The sequence below is a fragment of the Ranitomeya imitator genome, chromosome 5, assembly GCF_032444005.1.
Source record: "Ranitomeya imitator isolate aRanImi1 chromosome 5, aRanImi1.pri, whole genome shotgun sequence".
NCBI classification, from domain to species: Eukaryota; Metazoa; Chordata; class Amphibia; order Anura; family Dendrobatidae; genus Ranitomeya; species Ranitomeya imitator.
The window spans coordinates 576,296,261-576,314,409 of record NC_091286.1 but is presented as its reverse complement, the minus strand read 5'-3'; the positions used below and the strand labels follow the sequence as shown (position 1 = coordinate 576,314,409).

At 42.3% G+C, this 18,149-nt stretch overlaps 1 protein-coding gene across 1 annotated transcript in view; it reads left to right on the top strand.

Moving 5' to 3' along the window:
• Positions 1–2,742: 2,742 nt before the first annotated feature.
• RBP1 (retinol binding protein 1) overlaps positions 2,743–18,149 on the top strand; it is a 49,358-nt gene continuing 33,951 nt past the window's right edge. Inside the window, exon 1 of the mRNA XM_069727822.1 lies at positions 2,743–2,908. Within this exon, the coding sequence (XP_069583923.1) occupies positions 2,836–2,908 (73 nt within the window). The 5' untranslated portion in view covers positions 2,743–2,835. The remainder of the gene's footprint in view (positions 2,909–18,149) is intronic.

Sequence of the window (18,149 nt, the reverse complement as noted above, 5' to 3'; positions counted from 1 at the left end):
AGCTCACAGCCAGTGCAGGAAAGCACAGCGCCGGGGGACAGACACCGGAATGTAAGTATGTAGTGTTTGTTTTTTTTACGTTTACGCTGGTAACCAGGGTAAATATCGGGTTACTTAGCGCTGCCCTGCACTTAGTAACCTGATATTTACCCTAGTTACCAGTGAAGACATCGCTGAATCGGCGTCACACACGCCGATTCAGCGATGTCTGCGGGAGGTCCAGCGACCAAATAAAGTGCTGGACTTTCTGCTCCGACCAACGATGGCACAGCAGGATCCAGATCGCTGCTGCCTGTCAAACTGAACTGTAACGTCACGGATCGCTAGCGATATCGTTCAGTGTGACGGTACCTTAAGAGAGGGACGGCTGATTAGATTCTATTCTAATCCAGTTTTAGCTGTAAGGCCGGCGTCACACTGGCGTATTGCATCCGATGCGAGATCATCGGATGCAATATGCTAATGACACTCGGCTCCTGCTCGCAGCAGAGCAGGAGCCGAGTGTCATGCGTCTGTGCTCCGAGCTTCTCGCACAGTGAGGAACGGAGCACAGCTGCGGAGGAGGCGGAGAAACGACTTTTTCCATCTCCTCCATTGCTGGGGTCCGCTTATAACGCACATCACTCGGATGATATCCAAGTGGTGTGCGCTGTCTCACTCGCACCCATAGGCTTATATGGGTGCGAGTGAGCCGAGATCTTTCCTCGGTCCGAGACAATCGCAGCATGCTGCGATTGTCTCGGACCGAGGAAAACGGCCGACAAAAAGTCGGCTGCTGGGAGCTGCCCCATAGCTTAACATTGGTCCGAGTGCAATGCGATTTTTTATCGCATTGCACTCGGCCGTTTAAAACGCAAGTGTGACGCCGGCCTTATTTCTGTTGTGGGGCATATTTTCCCCAAGAAGCTTCCTACATGGCCATCATCTTACCGAACATCCTTCAAGTATTCTATACATACCACACATGATATGATATATCCAACCTCTAGATACCTCTGGGAGATATTGTTCTCCCATGGGTTTCCAGCTAACAAACCTTTTGCTATTTACCCCCAGATGTGAATATTCTCCAAGTTCATGGCTATAGCCATGGATTTTGTAAAACTAGAATTCTAATTAAAAAAAACATAAAATATTGTTTTACGTTGTCCTGTTTGTGGAGTGCAGAAGGAATGGCTACAAAAGGTGAAAGCAGTGATGCCCCAGCATTTAACGCCTATGTGCCAGTGGAAGCTTTGAGGGACAAGTCCAACACTGGACCTTTATCACCCCCAACATGAACTGTCAGGGGAGACTAAGGATATTGATGGGTTTGGATGGTTTAAGTCTAATGTGTATGAGGACTTTAAGACTATGTGCACACGTTGCGGACTGGTGTGCGGATTTTTAAGCACTGTTTTTGCAAAATCCGCAGGTAAATCGCACTGCGGATTACCCGTGGATTTGCCGCTGATTTACCACGGTTTTTGTGCATTTTTTTCTGCGGATTCCATCTGCGGCTTTACACCTGCGTATTCCTATTGAGGAGTAGGTGTAATCGGCTGCGGAATCTACACAAAGAATTGACATGCTGCAGAAAAAAACAACGTTGCATTTCCGCGCGTTTTTTTCCGCAGCATGTGCACTGTGGATTTTGTTTTCCATACGTTTACATGATACTGTACAACGCATGGAAAACAGCTGCAGATCCGCAGCAAAATCCGCAACGTGTGCACATAGCCTAAGGCTACAGTGCTCCATGGCAAGGAGTGTCATACCATATGATTGCGGTAAATAAGGCCACGTTCACACGTTCAATATTTGGTCAGTATTTTATGTCAGTATTTGTAAGCCAAAATCAGGAATAGGTGAAAAATGTAGACGTGGTGACATGTTTCTTCAGGGTGTCCCTAAAGTCTGGACACATAGGAATTCTCATTAATTAAAATTAGTTTAACTATAATAGAAACTTGAAAAGTGCATCAAACTTTGTATCGCAAATGATGGAAATCATATTGGAGAAGTTATATAATATTCCAATTGAATAAATTGTTAATAAATGTCATTTATTCAAAATATTTTTGCCTATGTGTCCAGATTTTAGGGACACCCTGTATTATACTATTCCTCTGATTGTTTCACTCCTGATTTTGGCTTACAAATACTGAGGTAAAAAACTCACCAAATACTGAACATGTGAACATGGCCTTATGATAACTTATTATTATGTTATAACAAACATTAACCTTAAGGCCACGTTCACACCATCAGTATTTGGTCGGTATTTTACCTCAATATTTGTAAGCCCAAACAAGGAGAGGAACGGTCAGAGGAAAAATATAATAGAAACACATCACCTCTTCTGTATTTATCACCCACTCCTGGCTTTGGCTGAGGTAAAAAAAACTCACCAAATACTCAACATGTGAACGTGGCCAAAAAGAGTGAATTAAATAGGAAAAACCTCTACAATACAGTATATCATTCCTATACTAAACATGTACAAGCAGGAGCACGCTGATAATAGACCATCGAAGCTGCACTAAATTGAAAGAGGGTCTAGAATAATAAGTAAAATCTTCTGCAATCTCCATATTTTCTTATACGCTCACCCATCAGACCAAGTTGTGGGCGAGCGCACCATGTAACAGGCTATAGTGAGTGCGTCAAGCTGTGGAAAGCCCAGGCGTGTGTGCAGAGATGTCCAGCGGGTGGGAGGTAACTTCTCCCATTGTGATAGAATTAGGAGGGGCTCAGTGAACAGCAGGATTTGAGTAACCACATCTCTGTCACTGGAGCCAGAACACACTACACCTCCAGCCTCTACAGCAAGCACCCCACTACTCCCCAGCAATCATGCCTGTTGACTTCAATGGCTACTGGAAAATGCTGAGCAATGAGAATTTTGAGGAATATCTGAAGGCACTTGGTGAGTCAGGTTTGGCATCAGGTGTCTTGTTTTGGCAGAATCGTCTGCGCTGTGCAGTTAGAATAGACATAAAAGGTTTTGTTTGACTTTCAATGGATCAATGTACAACCCCATTAACTAGTGAAAGGGCTGAGTCCTCTGTACATCTCCATTTCTCGTGATTCGTGAAGCGCTTGGGCTTCATTACAGACACAGGAATGTTCTTCCTTAATCTAAAATTCCAAGTTTTGGTTCCCCCACAGATCTCATATTACACCGCTCTGATTGCACTGGGATAAGCTCACTCTCTTTTCTACACATTTTGGCCTCTATAGAAATCTTTGTGCAATTCATAGATTGTTGGATAATTTTTTTAGTTTGTCTTTTTTTTGTCACTTACACACACGTCATATAATTTACAGCCTTTATAATGCAATAAATGTGATGCTGACCATGTGCAATAGTAAGGGACGTAGTAACAAAGAAGTGATGACGGAGCCTGTAGCGTGGGTTTATACCACAGGCTGCGTAGAGAAGGAGTACATTCTTTAATTCGCTCTTTAGGAAGGAATTAATTTTTTTCATCCTAATGACGAGACATACGTTAGAGCTAATTGTATAGAACACAAACCTATTATTGTTTATGAGGCTGTTCACATCTGGGTTTTTTGTTTTTTTTACAACCACTAAAAGAAAACGTAGAGATGTCCGTTTCTGATCCAGTTTGTGAGTGCATCTCAATTCGTCCATGAAAAATTGAATTGCACACGGGTGGCATCCGAACGCAATCCGTTTTCCGTTTAAAGGGTCGGAAGGTTGTCATTTTGTTTTTTCATTTTCTGCATTCCAGTAAAACAGACTGAAAATGGATGAAAATCATATCAAACATTTTTTTTTCCATGTAGTTAAAAAAAAAATGGACCTCTGAAGGAGACTTATACTACTACTAATAATTTTTATTTCTATAGCGCCAACATATTCCCCAGCACCATACATATTAGAGGGGACGAAGTTTACAGTTGGGCCAGTCTGGTTTGCAAATTCCAGATGTCATTCCTGTGCAGCTGTGTGCGCTCATCCTCGTTGCAGACGGGCGTATGTCACGTGCCATTAGGTGCCACTCTTTGTTTGCAAAATGGCTGAGAAGTGCGTGTTGCGCTCGTGTGAACTTGTCCGTTACGTTGGTACATTTGTATCCCACGGATCGCACATGTACCAACAACGCATATGTCCGTGCAGGTGGGTCTAGAGACCTGGGCTGACACAGATCCTTCTGGAGCTGTCAGTTGGGCTCTTTAGACCCAAGATTGGGCTTGTATCCATAATCCAGATGCATAATACATCTGGGACTAGGCTAGTGTTGGAATAGTCACAATTTAGCTCCCTATAATGACCACGATATCAATTAACTTCTGCTGTTCTGATTAAACCAACTGAGATCATTTTTTAAAAATCCTAAAAGCCTATCTTTGTTTTAGTGAAAGCGACAGGTCAGGATTTTGAGCAAAAATGCTTCTTAATTATGGCCAACTGAAACAAATCTTAAAGCAATGAAGTAGGCTTATCTGCAGTCCTATGTAAAACCACTGACGGCCTAACTGCAGACTGAGTTGTGCTAAATGACTGAGTTCAGCTACACCCATACCATATAGAGATTAACCCTGCGTTTAGTGATCTATACTTACATCTTCTGAAATGTAAAACCTAACCGAATCCACTCCACATGGCTGTACCGCATGCTATCCCGCCCGCGCGTAGTCAATGTTATCAATTATATCAAAGGGACTCGAACAAAGGCCCTAAGAGACGTCTCCGTCCAGCTCTGCAATGTGCAGCTAATAGTTCCAATACCGGGCCACACTAGTTATTGTACTACAAAATATGATGGTGACACTTTCTTGTGTCTTCAACCCTTATTTCACGGACGCATGTAAATGGTCTTTGTTCACAGAGACGCAGCATTAATCACGCGCACTCAGGCCACAGTGCGTGCACACACGTGTATCTCTGTAATGTAAAGTGCTGCCAAATAAATACCAGGATATATTCTGATGTAAAAATATTACTACAACGCTTAAATAGTTGATCCCAGCTAGTAAATGTAATGAACATGCAGATAACGGCGTCTAATATTTAAGGCAGGGGAGGGGGCAGACGCCAAATATGCTTTATTGCTCTTAATTTCTTAGTAAAATGTACACCGTCACATCAGGTTTTACAAATTGTCATTGTGTGCCAAATTTATTTCTAATACCTGTTTTCTGGCTTGGAAGAGGCTGGTCTGCCCTGAATGCTGTGCTGTCTATGGGCAGCATGTTATAGGACAGGAGGAGCTGAGCAGCAGGGGCGTAACTACAATAGGTGCAGTGACTGCAATCACACCCAGAGCCTGGAACCTAAGGCTATGTTCACACGATGAGCTTTTATCTAATTTTTGACTCAGGGAAAACAAGCGTCATCTTACAGTTCCAGCAAAGTGGATGGGATTTCTAGAGATCTCATGCCCACTGTTCTTATTTACGCTGCATAAACTGACCTGCGGTGCTTTTTTCAAATCCGCAGCATGTCAGTTTCTCTTATGGATACTCATGTGACTTTACTGTGCGGATTTTCCCCATAAACTTACATTAGATGCAAAAAATGCATCTAATCCTCACCTATGTATGTCACTAAAGTTCACTGAAATCAAAATACCATAAAGTTTCAAAAACAAGTCAGCTTTATTTAAAACATGACACGCCAAACAAATACAAAAATTACATTGTCAAAAACACGATAAAAACGCATGTTAATAAAATGCAATGAAAAAACGCACGTAATCTAACTTAAATAATAGGTGCAGAAATTCTGCGACATCAAAAGCTCATCATGGGAACGTAGCCTAAGGGGCCCAAGAAGTCCCTTAGCCTATATAAAAAGACCAATATTGTCAATAATTTGGGGCCCACGAGCTTCAAGTTGCAACATTCCAGTGAGTGGTCAAAACTAGTGATTGGCAGCTATCTCGGTATAATGGCTCATTCAGACGTATGTAAATCTCGGACCGATCATGGACTGCAATGCATGAACTGTTCATGGGTCTCCCAAGTGGAGCATGACCCCTTCATATATTTTTGAGGCTGTTGATCTTGGGTCAGGAGACCCGCAGCTAGTCTGTGCATTGCGGTCCATGATCCACAGTCATCTGCATGGGTATCCATTTCCATTTGTATACCCAACGAAAACTGACCTTTTAGTTATGAGTTGATGGAGTTTCTTGAGGCATTGAAAAACTACAAGTTTTTCTTTGCCTAAAGCATTTTTTTTTTTAAAGTTTTTTTTTTTTTTTAAGGTATTTTTTTTAAGCGTTCTTTGCAACCTTTAGATTGTACAGTGCCTAGTTTTGAGAGGTTTTCATCCCGATCCCCCTTCAAAGAAGCAACGTGAGCTTTCTGTTTTCCACCAGGTGTTCCAGTTTACATCTATTTGCAGCTATGTTTTCTCATCCTTTATTCCAAGGGTTACTTCCACTGGGACCTACAGTAATTCCGAGTTTGGGGCTATGAAATCCCATTTCGAAAGGAGCAGAGGTGCACATGCTCAATCTCTGCTCCATTCATTGCCAAGAGATCACAGATTATAGAGACCATATTTAATATTTGTGAAACGATTATAATCATTGGTAATGAGGTGTATGAAATAATACAATACATAAGGAAAGAGAGGGGAGAAGGGAAAAAAAAGGTAAAGCCTTGAGGTTGTTTTAAGGCGCTAATCTTAACTTAGCGACCTCTCATTCTCTATTATGTCCCCACAGCCCTGAGACCAAATTTAAAAAGGGAAAATTTCTATCAGTGTCCCGATTGAGATATTCGGCCATAATATTTGAACTGTTTTAGGCACGATAACCCCCAGAATATTCTACTTCCATTAGTATGGATAAATCGATTTAATTCCATCTGTTCCCCACGATCGGTGGAGTACATAGTGTTGGTTATTGTCCTATAAAGGATAGTTGAGGCTGGTGCCCTCAAGAGGACATTAGGATATCACTTCTTATGTGGGAACTGTCCGCCCTGTTTACCATCGTACACCATAAATAGTCTCCGCTTATCCCTGATGTGAGACCTTTTTTAAGCTATATGCACACAGAATCATTTTTGTTGAGTATTCAGAGCAGAAACTTAGCGGAAAATCAAAGTTTCTGAGGACTCTTGAGATTTGAGGGGGAGAGTTTCTATAATAATAATAATAATTTTATTTATATAGCGCCAACATATTCCGCAGCGCTTTATAAATTATAGAGGGAACTTGTACAGACAATAGACATTACAGCATAACAGAAATCACAGTTCAAAATAGATATCAAGAGGAATGAGGGCCCTGCTCGCAAGCTTACAAACTATGAGGAAAAGGGGAGACACGAGAGGTGGATGGTAACAATTGCTTTAGTTATTCGGACCAGCCATAGTGTAAGGCTCGGGTGTTCATGTAAGGCTGCATGAACCAGTTAACTGCCTAAGTATGTAACAGTACAGACACAGAGGGCTATTAACTGCATAACGTGTATGAGAACATGATACGAGGAACTTTTTTTTTTTTTTTTTTATGATAGGCCACACCTGGATCATTAGGTTAATGTGTTGAGGCGGTAGGCCAATCTGAACAAATGAGTTTTTAGGGCACACTTAAAACTGTGGGGATTGGGGATTAATCTTATTAACCTGGGTAGTGCATTCCAAAGAATCGGCGCAGCACGTGTAAAGTCTTGGAGACGGGAATGGGAGGTTCTGATTATTGAGGATGCTAACCTGAGGTCATCAGCGGAGCGGAGGGCACTGGTAGGGTGGTAGACTGAGACCAGAGAGAAGATGTAGGGTGGTGCTGAGCCATGGAGTGGATGAGGGTAGTAGTTTTGTACTGGATTCTTGAGTGGATGGGTAACCAGTGTAATGACTGGCACAAGGTAGAGACATCGGTGTAACGGGTGGTGAGGAATATGATCCTGGCTACAGCATTCAGGACAGATTGGAGCAGGGAGAGTTTGGTAAGAGGGAGGCCGATTAGTAGAGAGTTACAATAGTCCAGACGAGAATGAATCAGTGAAACAGTAAAAGTTTTCGCAGAGTCGAAAGTAAGAAAAGGGTGAATTCTAGAAATGTTTTTGAGGTGCAGATAAGAAGAGCGAGCCAGTGATCGGATGTGGGGGGTGAATGAAAGCTCGGAATCAAGGATGACCCAAAGGCAGCGGGCATGTTGCTTTGGAGTAATGGTGGAACCGCACACGGAGATGGCAATGTCAGGCAAAGGTAGGTTAGTAGAGGGAGAAAACACGAGGAGTTCAGTTCAGTTTCTAATTCAAAAACTCCTTGCAATCCTCAGTACGCACGTAGCTTATGGGTCACGTTCTTGTCGACGGGCTTTGCAGTATTTTTACGTGTGTTTTTCACCCACATTCATTTCGATGGGTAAAAAGAGCTGCAAAAAATGCTGAAAATTTGCAAAAACATAGCAGGGCCAAAAGTAGGTGCAGAAATAAAAGCGTGCAAATGAGAGTTCAGAAATCTGAATGATTATTCTCTTACTATAAAATGCACCAGATATGCTGCATAAAGATTGCTGGAAAATCGCTGCAGAAACACCACGTGTGAACATACCCTTATAGTATCCATAGTGGTAATCATCCCGGTTTCTTAGAGACACGACATGACACAATGAAGGACTTGTATTGTTTCTTGACTTCCTATTTCAGTGCAAATAATAAATTTCTTAACAGTCAATAATTTTGTAGGGTCATGTGTAGGTTGTAAAAGGTGAATGTCACCACTGGAGATAACAACTGATAAGATCATGGGCTATTTCCTCTTGGACATTTCAGTACTTTTTCTTTTAGCTAACCCTTCAGTGACCGCATAATCAGTACATTACCTTCTCCTCGTTCACCCCAAGCCATATTTGCCACGAGTCCTAGTTTTCCACAACAGACAGGAATAAATAATTTACTCTGATACCGTGAAAACCATCTCTGGTTCTTAAAGTTCTCACTGCCCTATAGCTTTATGACTTCATGGACAGACATCTCTGTAAAATTCTTGATGTGCACACATTATAGCATTTTTATAATAATGGTAAGGAGAGTAGGAAAATACAGTTTTGTTTTCTCGTATCAATCAATAAAACTCTAGGTCCATGTGCTGTCCATTTAAATAACTGACAGCAGATGGTCGAGAATGGGTGTGTGACTGCAGATGCCCCCAATTCATTAGGAAGCGCACTTCATGAATCAGGATTAGGAAGCGCACTTCATGAATCAGGGGCACCGGAGGAGGGGAGTGGGCCTCGCCACAAATCTTACTTCAGTCCCTGCTGGTGTAGGAATGTGGCTTAGTAAAGGCCACCGCTCCTAATGAACTAGACGAGCGGAAGTCACAACACAACAATAGCGTGAGAGTCACAAAAGTTGCCAAATTTTAGCGCTGCCCCGATTTGCACCCAAATTTTTCAACTTTTAAAAAAATTTTAAGACTGAATACAGGTGTAAAAGCTTTGATTAATCAGGCCATGTGTGTGTATACAATTAATGAATAAGACCGCCCACTGGACTCTTGGCACAAAAATAGCAGGGGTTTTAATGAGTAAAGTACAAATTGATCTGATGGCTAGCTACAGTATAAAACACAAGTTGCACTGAAGCTTTTCTCACAAATGTTTAAAATTTCTACTTTATTCATTGCAATCCCCACTTGATTGGGTTTTCCGGTCCAGGGGGGCGGTCTTTCCAGTGATAGACAGCCTTTCCTGTATAAGTGTGCATACAGAGATGCCTGTCAATCACTGATCTTCTCAGCTCCTTCTGCCCTATAACAATCTTCCTGCAGGCAAGATACTACGTTCATTGTGACCGGTTTAGTAAGATAGTGGCTATGTGCGCTTTGTCATCAAATGCAATTTTTCACTTATACTCTTATTTTTCACACTCCGTAGTGTCTGTTACTTACGCCTTTGAACTGACTGTTGCATTACAAAAAATTTGTACATCCACAGTTTATTGCTGATCATGCACAAATAGATGTTTGCTGACCATGTGCACTTTTGGCTGCCAACTCTCGCGCCCAGCTTTCCCATTACTAAGCCCACCAGGATCAGCTGAGTATGCACGTTCATTTCAATAGGGAGAAGGGTATAATCTCATTATGTCAGGAAACAAAGGATCAGGTATGCGTAAATCCAGCATGTCTGATCCTAGATGAACCCCACATCCGCCACTTAGAAAGCTATGCTCGCATTGTGGCATGCAGCCATATTTCCAGTGAGGCGAATAGGATTTTCTAGAATTCTGTTCACATGCCGCAGTAATTACATATTGTCTGGTTTTATATAACTGTATATTGATGTAGAATAAAACATTTTTATTGTGGTACTGTGTTAGCCAGAAAAATCATTGTAAATAATTTTATGCACAAGAAAAGACAAAAGTATTCTAGGAGTGATATCTCTATTGCCTAAGCAGAAAAATTATAATTTCTCCATAGAATATTATCAGTAGCACATGGTGTCATAACCTGACTGAATGCCGAATCGGGGCAGAAATATTTTTTTTGCTCATTTCGTATGTACTGTAGGTGTTACTCTGACACATACCCCCTACCTAAACGTTGCACAGATAAAACCATATGGTAACCTTATGCCCAATAGCAGTGACCTTTTTCACTTGAATAAAGCCCCTGGCACACAACAAAAATTACGTTTTTCACTAATGGGGTCTGATTCAGTGCAGATAATGAATACTCTAATAAGCAGTCAAGAATTTTTTAGGGTTATGTGCATGTCAGGAAGGGTGAAGGTCACCACTGGAGTCCAGGGCATGACCTTAGCAGTTATCCATTGCCTCATGTTCATTAGGGTATTACATTTGGTTATTGTTAACCCTTGGAGTCGAATAAGATGTTCCTTTATCCTCCCTCATACCAGTCAGAATCGTATTTGCCTGGAGTCCTAGTACTCCGCAACATACAGAGCTAAATAATTTGAGTCTCTCATACAAATTAGGGCTTCGTATTATCTGTCCAATGTTTTGTCAGATCGCACTCGGAGCAATGTTAGTCTATGGAGCCACGCACATGCCTGATTTTTTTATTTTTTTTTTCTCTCAAATGGAGCCGTTCTGAGGAAAAAAAATCACTGCATCTGAGTTTGATCAGTGCACTCCACTATGCAAGTCAATGAGTGCGTGGAAATCATCAGGCTGCGCTCCGATGACTAGAGATGAGCGAATTTGTTCGGATTTTGGCCCCGAATCTGATTTTGACATATTGGGGCCATATTCTAACACTATTCAGGCCGAATGTATGTCTTATATTCGGTTCCGAACATATTCGGTAATTTCTACTCTCATTGACTCTAATAAAGCTCTGCTGTGTTCGACGAATATTGCAAAAACAATATTCGAATACAATCGTATTTGGAACCAAATCCGAACAAATTCGCTTATCTCCACCGATGACATTTCGGTGCAGTCCGATTTCCATGCGCTGACACAGTGCAGCAGATCGAGAAATCTTGTTCTCCTCCATGTTTTCCTCATAGTGTGCTCCGAGAATCAGATCACGTTATGCTGACACTCTGATCAGCGAGTGATCCGAGTGTCATTTATATAACCGGCCCGATTCTCTCGGATGAGGCAAGCTACGGTTGCGTGACCCCGGCTTTAGAGTAACGTCAGGAGAGAGAGCTTCCAACCAAACCATGGAGACCCACATATCTGGTCTCACAGCACACTGTAGCACTTCATGGACCGATATCCCAGTGTACAATTCGTGATGAGGTGCACCCATTACTGGGGATTTATAATGGTAAATCCAGGAGGAAAATACAGTTTTGTAACACACTAAATACCATGAATAACACAACAGTGTTTCTAAGGACTAAAGTAATCATCCTGGTAATACCGGGATTAATCTCGTGTGCTTGGATAAGTTACAGCAACTGCACAGAGCCATGTCATACGTGCTCCATATTTGAGAGTAGCACTGAGATCCTTTTTTTTTTTTTTTTTCTTCTTTCCGCTGATACGACCCCTTTAGCAATCAGTGGCATCTTGGCTATAAGCTTATTATGGCATGTCAGAAGATTTGGGAAATTATAGTAACTTTTAAAGGCGCTGTTTTAGGATTAGAAAAATATGTCTGCTGCTTGAATAACCAGTGCTACATATTAATGTGTTCTGTCTAGCATTGCAGCACATTTCCATGGAGGTGAATGGGCCTGAATCTGCATACAACATGTGGTTGTACAGAGTACATCCCTGTCGCTGGTTTTGAAAGAGAAATAAAATAAATAATTTTAAAGCAGCCATGTTTTTCTTACACAGAGCAACCACTGCTAAGACACCCCATCAAGAGGAGAATAGCTGTGCAATACAACAACATATGGTAGCACATATGATTGCTATGGTATACGGTCGGTCATTGTATAATCTCCATACACACAACTCTGTGGTTTATATTCAAGAGAGTCCAAAACTGGAAATGGCATTTATAACACAGGTTACCACATTAATCCATATGAACAAATACAAACCATGAATTGGCTCCTCTGAGTCCCATTTTGAGAGGAGTGGAGGCACACATGCTCTAAATCCACTCCATTCATTGTCTATGGAAGTTGGCGGAGAAAGAAGAGTACAGCGCTCCGCTATTTCGGGCAGCCCCACAGGGATGAATGGTGTGGCAGTCGAGCATGCGCTCTATTTTAATGGGGATAAAAGTGCCATAGTGTTCTGCCAGTCGGTGCTGGTCACAGCAGTCGGATCACCTATATCGATAACTGACTATTTCTACTGCCAATTTCTATCCTTAGTAGACTGCTAAGACCAAAAAAACATTTTAAGGAAAACCGAATGCCTCCCTCCCATGTGACCAATAAGGCACATGACACATAACTTCCTTAGTGGATGGGGTCGGCCACAGCTTTTTATTTCTTTTATTCTCATAAATAACCATTCTTTTAAAACCGTAAAACGTCTCTGAGGGCAAGTATGTCTTCAGCCCCATACTCTCCAAATCAATAATTTTACCACTACGAAGGGGCTCGTGTAAACCTACTCAGAGCCCCGACCGCCACTAAGCAATAACAAAGCTTGCTCGACCCATCCTGGAGCCCTGATATAATATAACCAAACCTATATCATTTAAGTGGATGCCATCCTGTCCCATCAGGCGATGGTTGCCACCTTCCAGCTGTCTATGGCGAACTATAACCCCAGATTTTGATCGCACAAATCGAGAAATGTGACAGTTAACTGTTCTACTGCAATGGCATCTCTTGCACCCTGCTATGTAACTCTTGGAATTATTTCGGACCAAACTATGAAATTATCTAGGAGAAAAACCTACAATATGATCCAGGGCCATTTACTCAGCCATTTTTAGAAAGCACAAGTCATTACCAGCATGAATCAACTAAATAACTGGTGAACATAAAGTTCTTCTCTGCTCCAGCACTTCCGGCAACACTTGTGAACATGTAAGATCCCGAAAGCCCAAATACTTTCATCCCGCTCTGTATGCAGCTCTCTGAGTGGCCCAAAAAATGTATGAATGCTCCAGCAACCACACCGTTGGACGCTGAGCACCTGGAAAAATAAATAATGAATTCAACAGTTCAGGGCGCATATAGGAAGAAAAACACTCTGACACATGCTGATAAGCTTATACTCCCTGTTAGAAATCCTTCCCTGGCTGCCTCCGTAGTCTCACCTATCCTAAAGGAGTGAGTGTCCAGTCCGAAGGCAAAACCCCCAAGAACCATCCACATAAGCTGAAAAATGTTCTGATTTCTGCCAGACTGCTGAATAAGCAGAAACAATAGAAAAAGAGCAAACTAGGCCATCTACCTGACTCAAGAGGAGCCACGATTCCTCCCGTATTGGTCCGTTTTGGAATGCTGAATACGAATTTGGACTGAACCATTTTCGGATAGAATGTCGCTCTCTATTATATCCCCTTTCTTTGATTTAGATGGAGCAACCAGCTCACTGACCCGCAATACCCCAAAGAAGGCCAAGCAAAAAGCTGAAATGCTCAGGGTGGGCTCTAAAGAAACTATTTCCGTCACAGCAATCAAACAACCCAGCAAGCTATAAGAGACAGGATGACAACAGTCTTTCTTGACAAACTCTTTTTTTTCCAACCTTTAAGAGCTTGCCGGATGACGACTACTTTTGTCATGTCTTGTTGAAGGGTATAGCCGATGTGAAAAAAACCTGACCCATAGGCATAACTCAATATGCGAAGGCAAGTAATCCCGAGAGGACCTGCATTTGTTTTACAGTTACCTTTGAAATGGAGTAAAAACCGCAGACAAAGCTCTGTAATTTTACTATCTTGTCAGACGGAAGCCTGAAAAACATTTCTTTGGAATCTAACTTTATGCTCAGAAATGATAAATGACATGTAGGACCAGTAGTTTTCTCAGTGGAAAGTGGGACTGCATAAAATGACTGTAAGAATCAAGGAGAAATTGACACCCACCGTATATGACTGCTCTAGACCCAGTTTAGTAGCGTACCATCCATTCCAAAAAAGAAAAGAAAGAGATGAACACTTTGAAAGTATGGCATGATATTGAGTAACCTTATGCCAAGCAGGTATCATAATAGAAAAACCTGTCTAAATAGCAGTCCAAAAGGTGGTAACAATCTGAATGTACAGGGAGGACTTGGAAAGCTGACTCTGTCTGATTTTCCCATAAGCACCCCGGGGCCAGCTTCACGGTTTAAAGAAACCACTCTGTCAAATGACACACAAGCCACAGACTCATCCTCTTTGGATATGCTGTCGTTTATCAAGCTACCTCTTGGATGAGACAGGTGTTTTAATCAAACAAAACTTAATTCATCTTTTTTGGGGGGGACAATACCAAGTGGAGATACTCTGATTGGGAGGGATTGAGAAAGGGCCTTCTAAAAGGCCCTGAGACACTTCTTTCTCAATTTTTTTTTCTTTTGTGATGGCTGGGTTCTCCACGGCTGACTTTAAATTGTGCGCAAAGAATGGCTCGCTGGAATAAAAGGTTTTTTTTTTAAGTCCTAACTTTAAAAAAAACAACACGCAATTTTGTCATTGATTTATTGGGGTAACAGTATATACCTGGTGTACAAATCGACTACACTTTGCAGACTGTTGCCCTTCAGACGGACCTGCTGGCCAGCTGACTGCCTTCCCTGGTTTGCTGCAGCAGACTGCTGAGTGTTGACCTCCGCAGGTGGAGCATTTGTGCTTGTAGTTGCACAAGCCATAGAACCTGCAGTAACCCTCATTAAAGAGCCAACATACCCCAGATCATTGAATGACCACTGCTTGCTGAGATGAAGTAGCAGCGGACAGAGATGGGGGCGTCCTTTGAGACATCCTAAGCCAAAACCACACGTCTGTGGCTTTTACTCCCCACCCACCCAATATCTGGATGCAAGCTAAGTGCCTAGGGAACTCATTATATTTTGACCAGGCGATACCACCATGTGATTTACATGCATTATATACTGAATCCATAGAAATAGTTCAGAGCAGCGTTCAGAGTGACGCTGGCTCATAACACAACCCAGCACCGCAGAGGCCTGAATCCAGTTACCAATAGTCCTGGCAATCTTAGGCCGCCTGTAAAAAGTTCTGTTGGTATTTAGTCTCTGCTCTTTCTCGACTTTATGCTGTTCGACGGAGATCAAAGACTAAATATCTATGTATTGGTTAGACCAGATATTTAGTTTTGTCTCTTCATCTTAGTTGAGCCCCTAGAGGCCTGATGCCACAGAAAAAGGACTCCATGTGGAGACCAGCTTTGGGCGTTACTACAGTTGGTTAAATCAATTGGGGCAGGGGTTTTGACTGTTCTAATTTTAACAGCAAAGCCCTAATGGCTGACGCTAATTCCTCTTCTTTAGGCCCAGAACCCCAAACCCCAATGAAGTTAAACTCACTGCCTGATGGACCTTACGACAACCCTTGCAGGGAATTCAGGACCACACAAGCTTGCTTTGCCCGGGGCCGACAGTGAAGTTTCTTGCCTTGTACGCTGGCTAGACCTGCAGAAACTGTCACACGATGATGACCGCGAACGCCAGAGAGATTATCTGGAATGGCTGCTCCTGGATGATCTGGAGGAATGTCTGTGTCTAGCGGCACTGCTGCCCCTACGCCTAACAGAGCTTTGGGAACCTGACCGGGAGCGTGACCGAGGGAGCCCTCCTGCGGTGTCTCCATGAAACGGCACCAGGAGTGATGGTACATGGAAAGTTATCCACTTGTGAGCTGTTAAGAGGGGGGTCAGGGGCATCAAAGAAATTGTTTTCAGCCTCCTCACTAGCTGGGTGTTCTATAATGAGATGCTGTAACCCCTTCATTAATCTGTTTAGCAGGAGGGGTTAAAGGTTCCTCTGCTGATTAAGTATTTGTCTGATCGCCCATTGCTACACCACACACAGTGGACAGTGCTGCCGGAAATGGCGCAGAGGGGAAAAGGGGGCAGCGCCACACTATGGGCTCAAGGAGGCCTCAAACACTGCTTGTGTCGAATGTCTCGTGCTCACCTCATCCACCTCATGTCTCTGAGCAGGGAATGCCGCGAGCTGCCTGTACTAACTTGCATACCCAACGCTGACTGGGAGGCAAGAGCTGGAGCTGAAAGCTCGGCTAGGAGGCGAGGTAAGTAGCCCTGCCCTTCTGCCTGCATGCATACCATCCAGTCTGCCACTAACTCTGTCAGCCATACTGCTGGTGCAACTCAACCAGCTCAGTCGACATTTACCGGGGAAATGGAAAAACGGAGCCAAAATGGCAGTATATAATGGGGGGGGGGAGGAGCAGGACGAATTTAGCTTAAGCATAGGGATGAAAGGGGGGGACAGGAAGCCAAAGAACCACACATGGCTATACCAAGATGCCCGGTGGGAGGACCATAAAGAGGATGGGGCACCCCACCCCTTGCTGGGAAGCAATGTGCCAGTCTGAAATTAACTACGAAAGTGAGCAACCTCATATAACCATGAAAAGAAAACCAAAATAGATGGACACGGGAGCTAAAAATAAGCAATTTTATTGAAGACAAAATTCTAAAAAAGTATATAAATACATAAATACAAACAACAATAAAAACGATGCAAAAGATAGAAGAAAGGCAACACTAGTGCCTTTCTTCTATCTTTTGCATCGTTTTTATTGTTGTTTGTATTTATGTATTTATATACTTTTTTAGAATTTTGTCTTCAATAAAATTTCTTATTTTTAGCTCCCGTGTCCATCTTTTTTGGTTTTCTTATATATATATATATTATGGCGGAGTATTTATATTTACTGCCCCCCTTGTAGGTTTACTCATATAACCATGGTTGATGAAACAAGTGAGGAAGTTGTTTAACCCCAATATCCTCTGCAACACTGGCCTCAGCAGTCAGGGAGCCCTCTCCTATAAGGCTTGTGGTACTCAAAAACTGCTGGTTATCGCTTGCAATGTTATTTTCTACCTCAAACTGCTGTATAATCTCTTATAAGACCCTCAAACATTTTTTCCATAAAGGATGTTAAGCATACTGGTCTATAATTACTCAGGAAACATCTGGAGCCCTTTATGAAAATGAGCACCACATTAATTTTGTGTCAGTCTCGTCTTGATGTGGGTCCGTGTTATAATTTTACAATTAGATTAGTTTATGTATCTTCTTCCTAGGAAATGTTAATTTACTGTGATGCTAAAAAATTCTAGAAAAAAAAAAGTTTTGGAATGTCCAAGTTAGCAGAAATGATCTTGAAATACAGAAGCATTGAGGCTTGCAGAGGGGATTTAGGCTCAGGTTGATTCTTTCTCCTGCTTCACATGCGTAATAGACACATTTATGCAAAAAATTCCTGTTCAACATGGGCACCATTCATATAAGCAAACAAGGTTTGACGGTCATGTCAGGCCAGAGGTCATGGGATGTCAAGGGTCACTCAAAATATTTATATGATGTCCCTTCTCTATATTACACGGTGGAGCAGGGGTGGGCAATTAATTTGCTGAGGGGTCACATGAGAAACCATGAAAGTTGTGGAGCGCCAGATCAACCGCCCAAACTGAATTCTACTCAATATTCTTATTTTACATTAATTTTTATTACTTAATATTGAAAACAGTAAGCCAAGCTAATCTGGTAATTGAGCCATTGTACTTTAACAGCTCTCAACACAATATGATGGCCCCCCACAGACCCTCTACGCAGCATAATGATCCCCCACAGACCCTCTACACA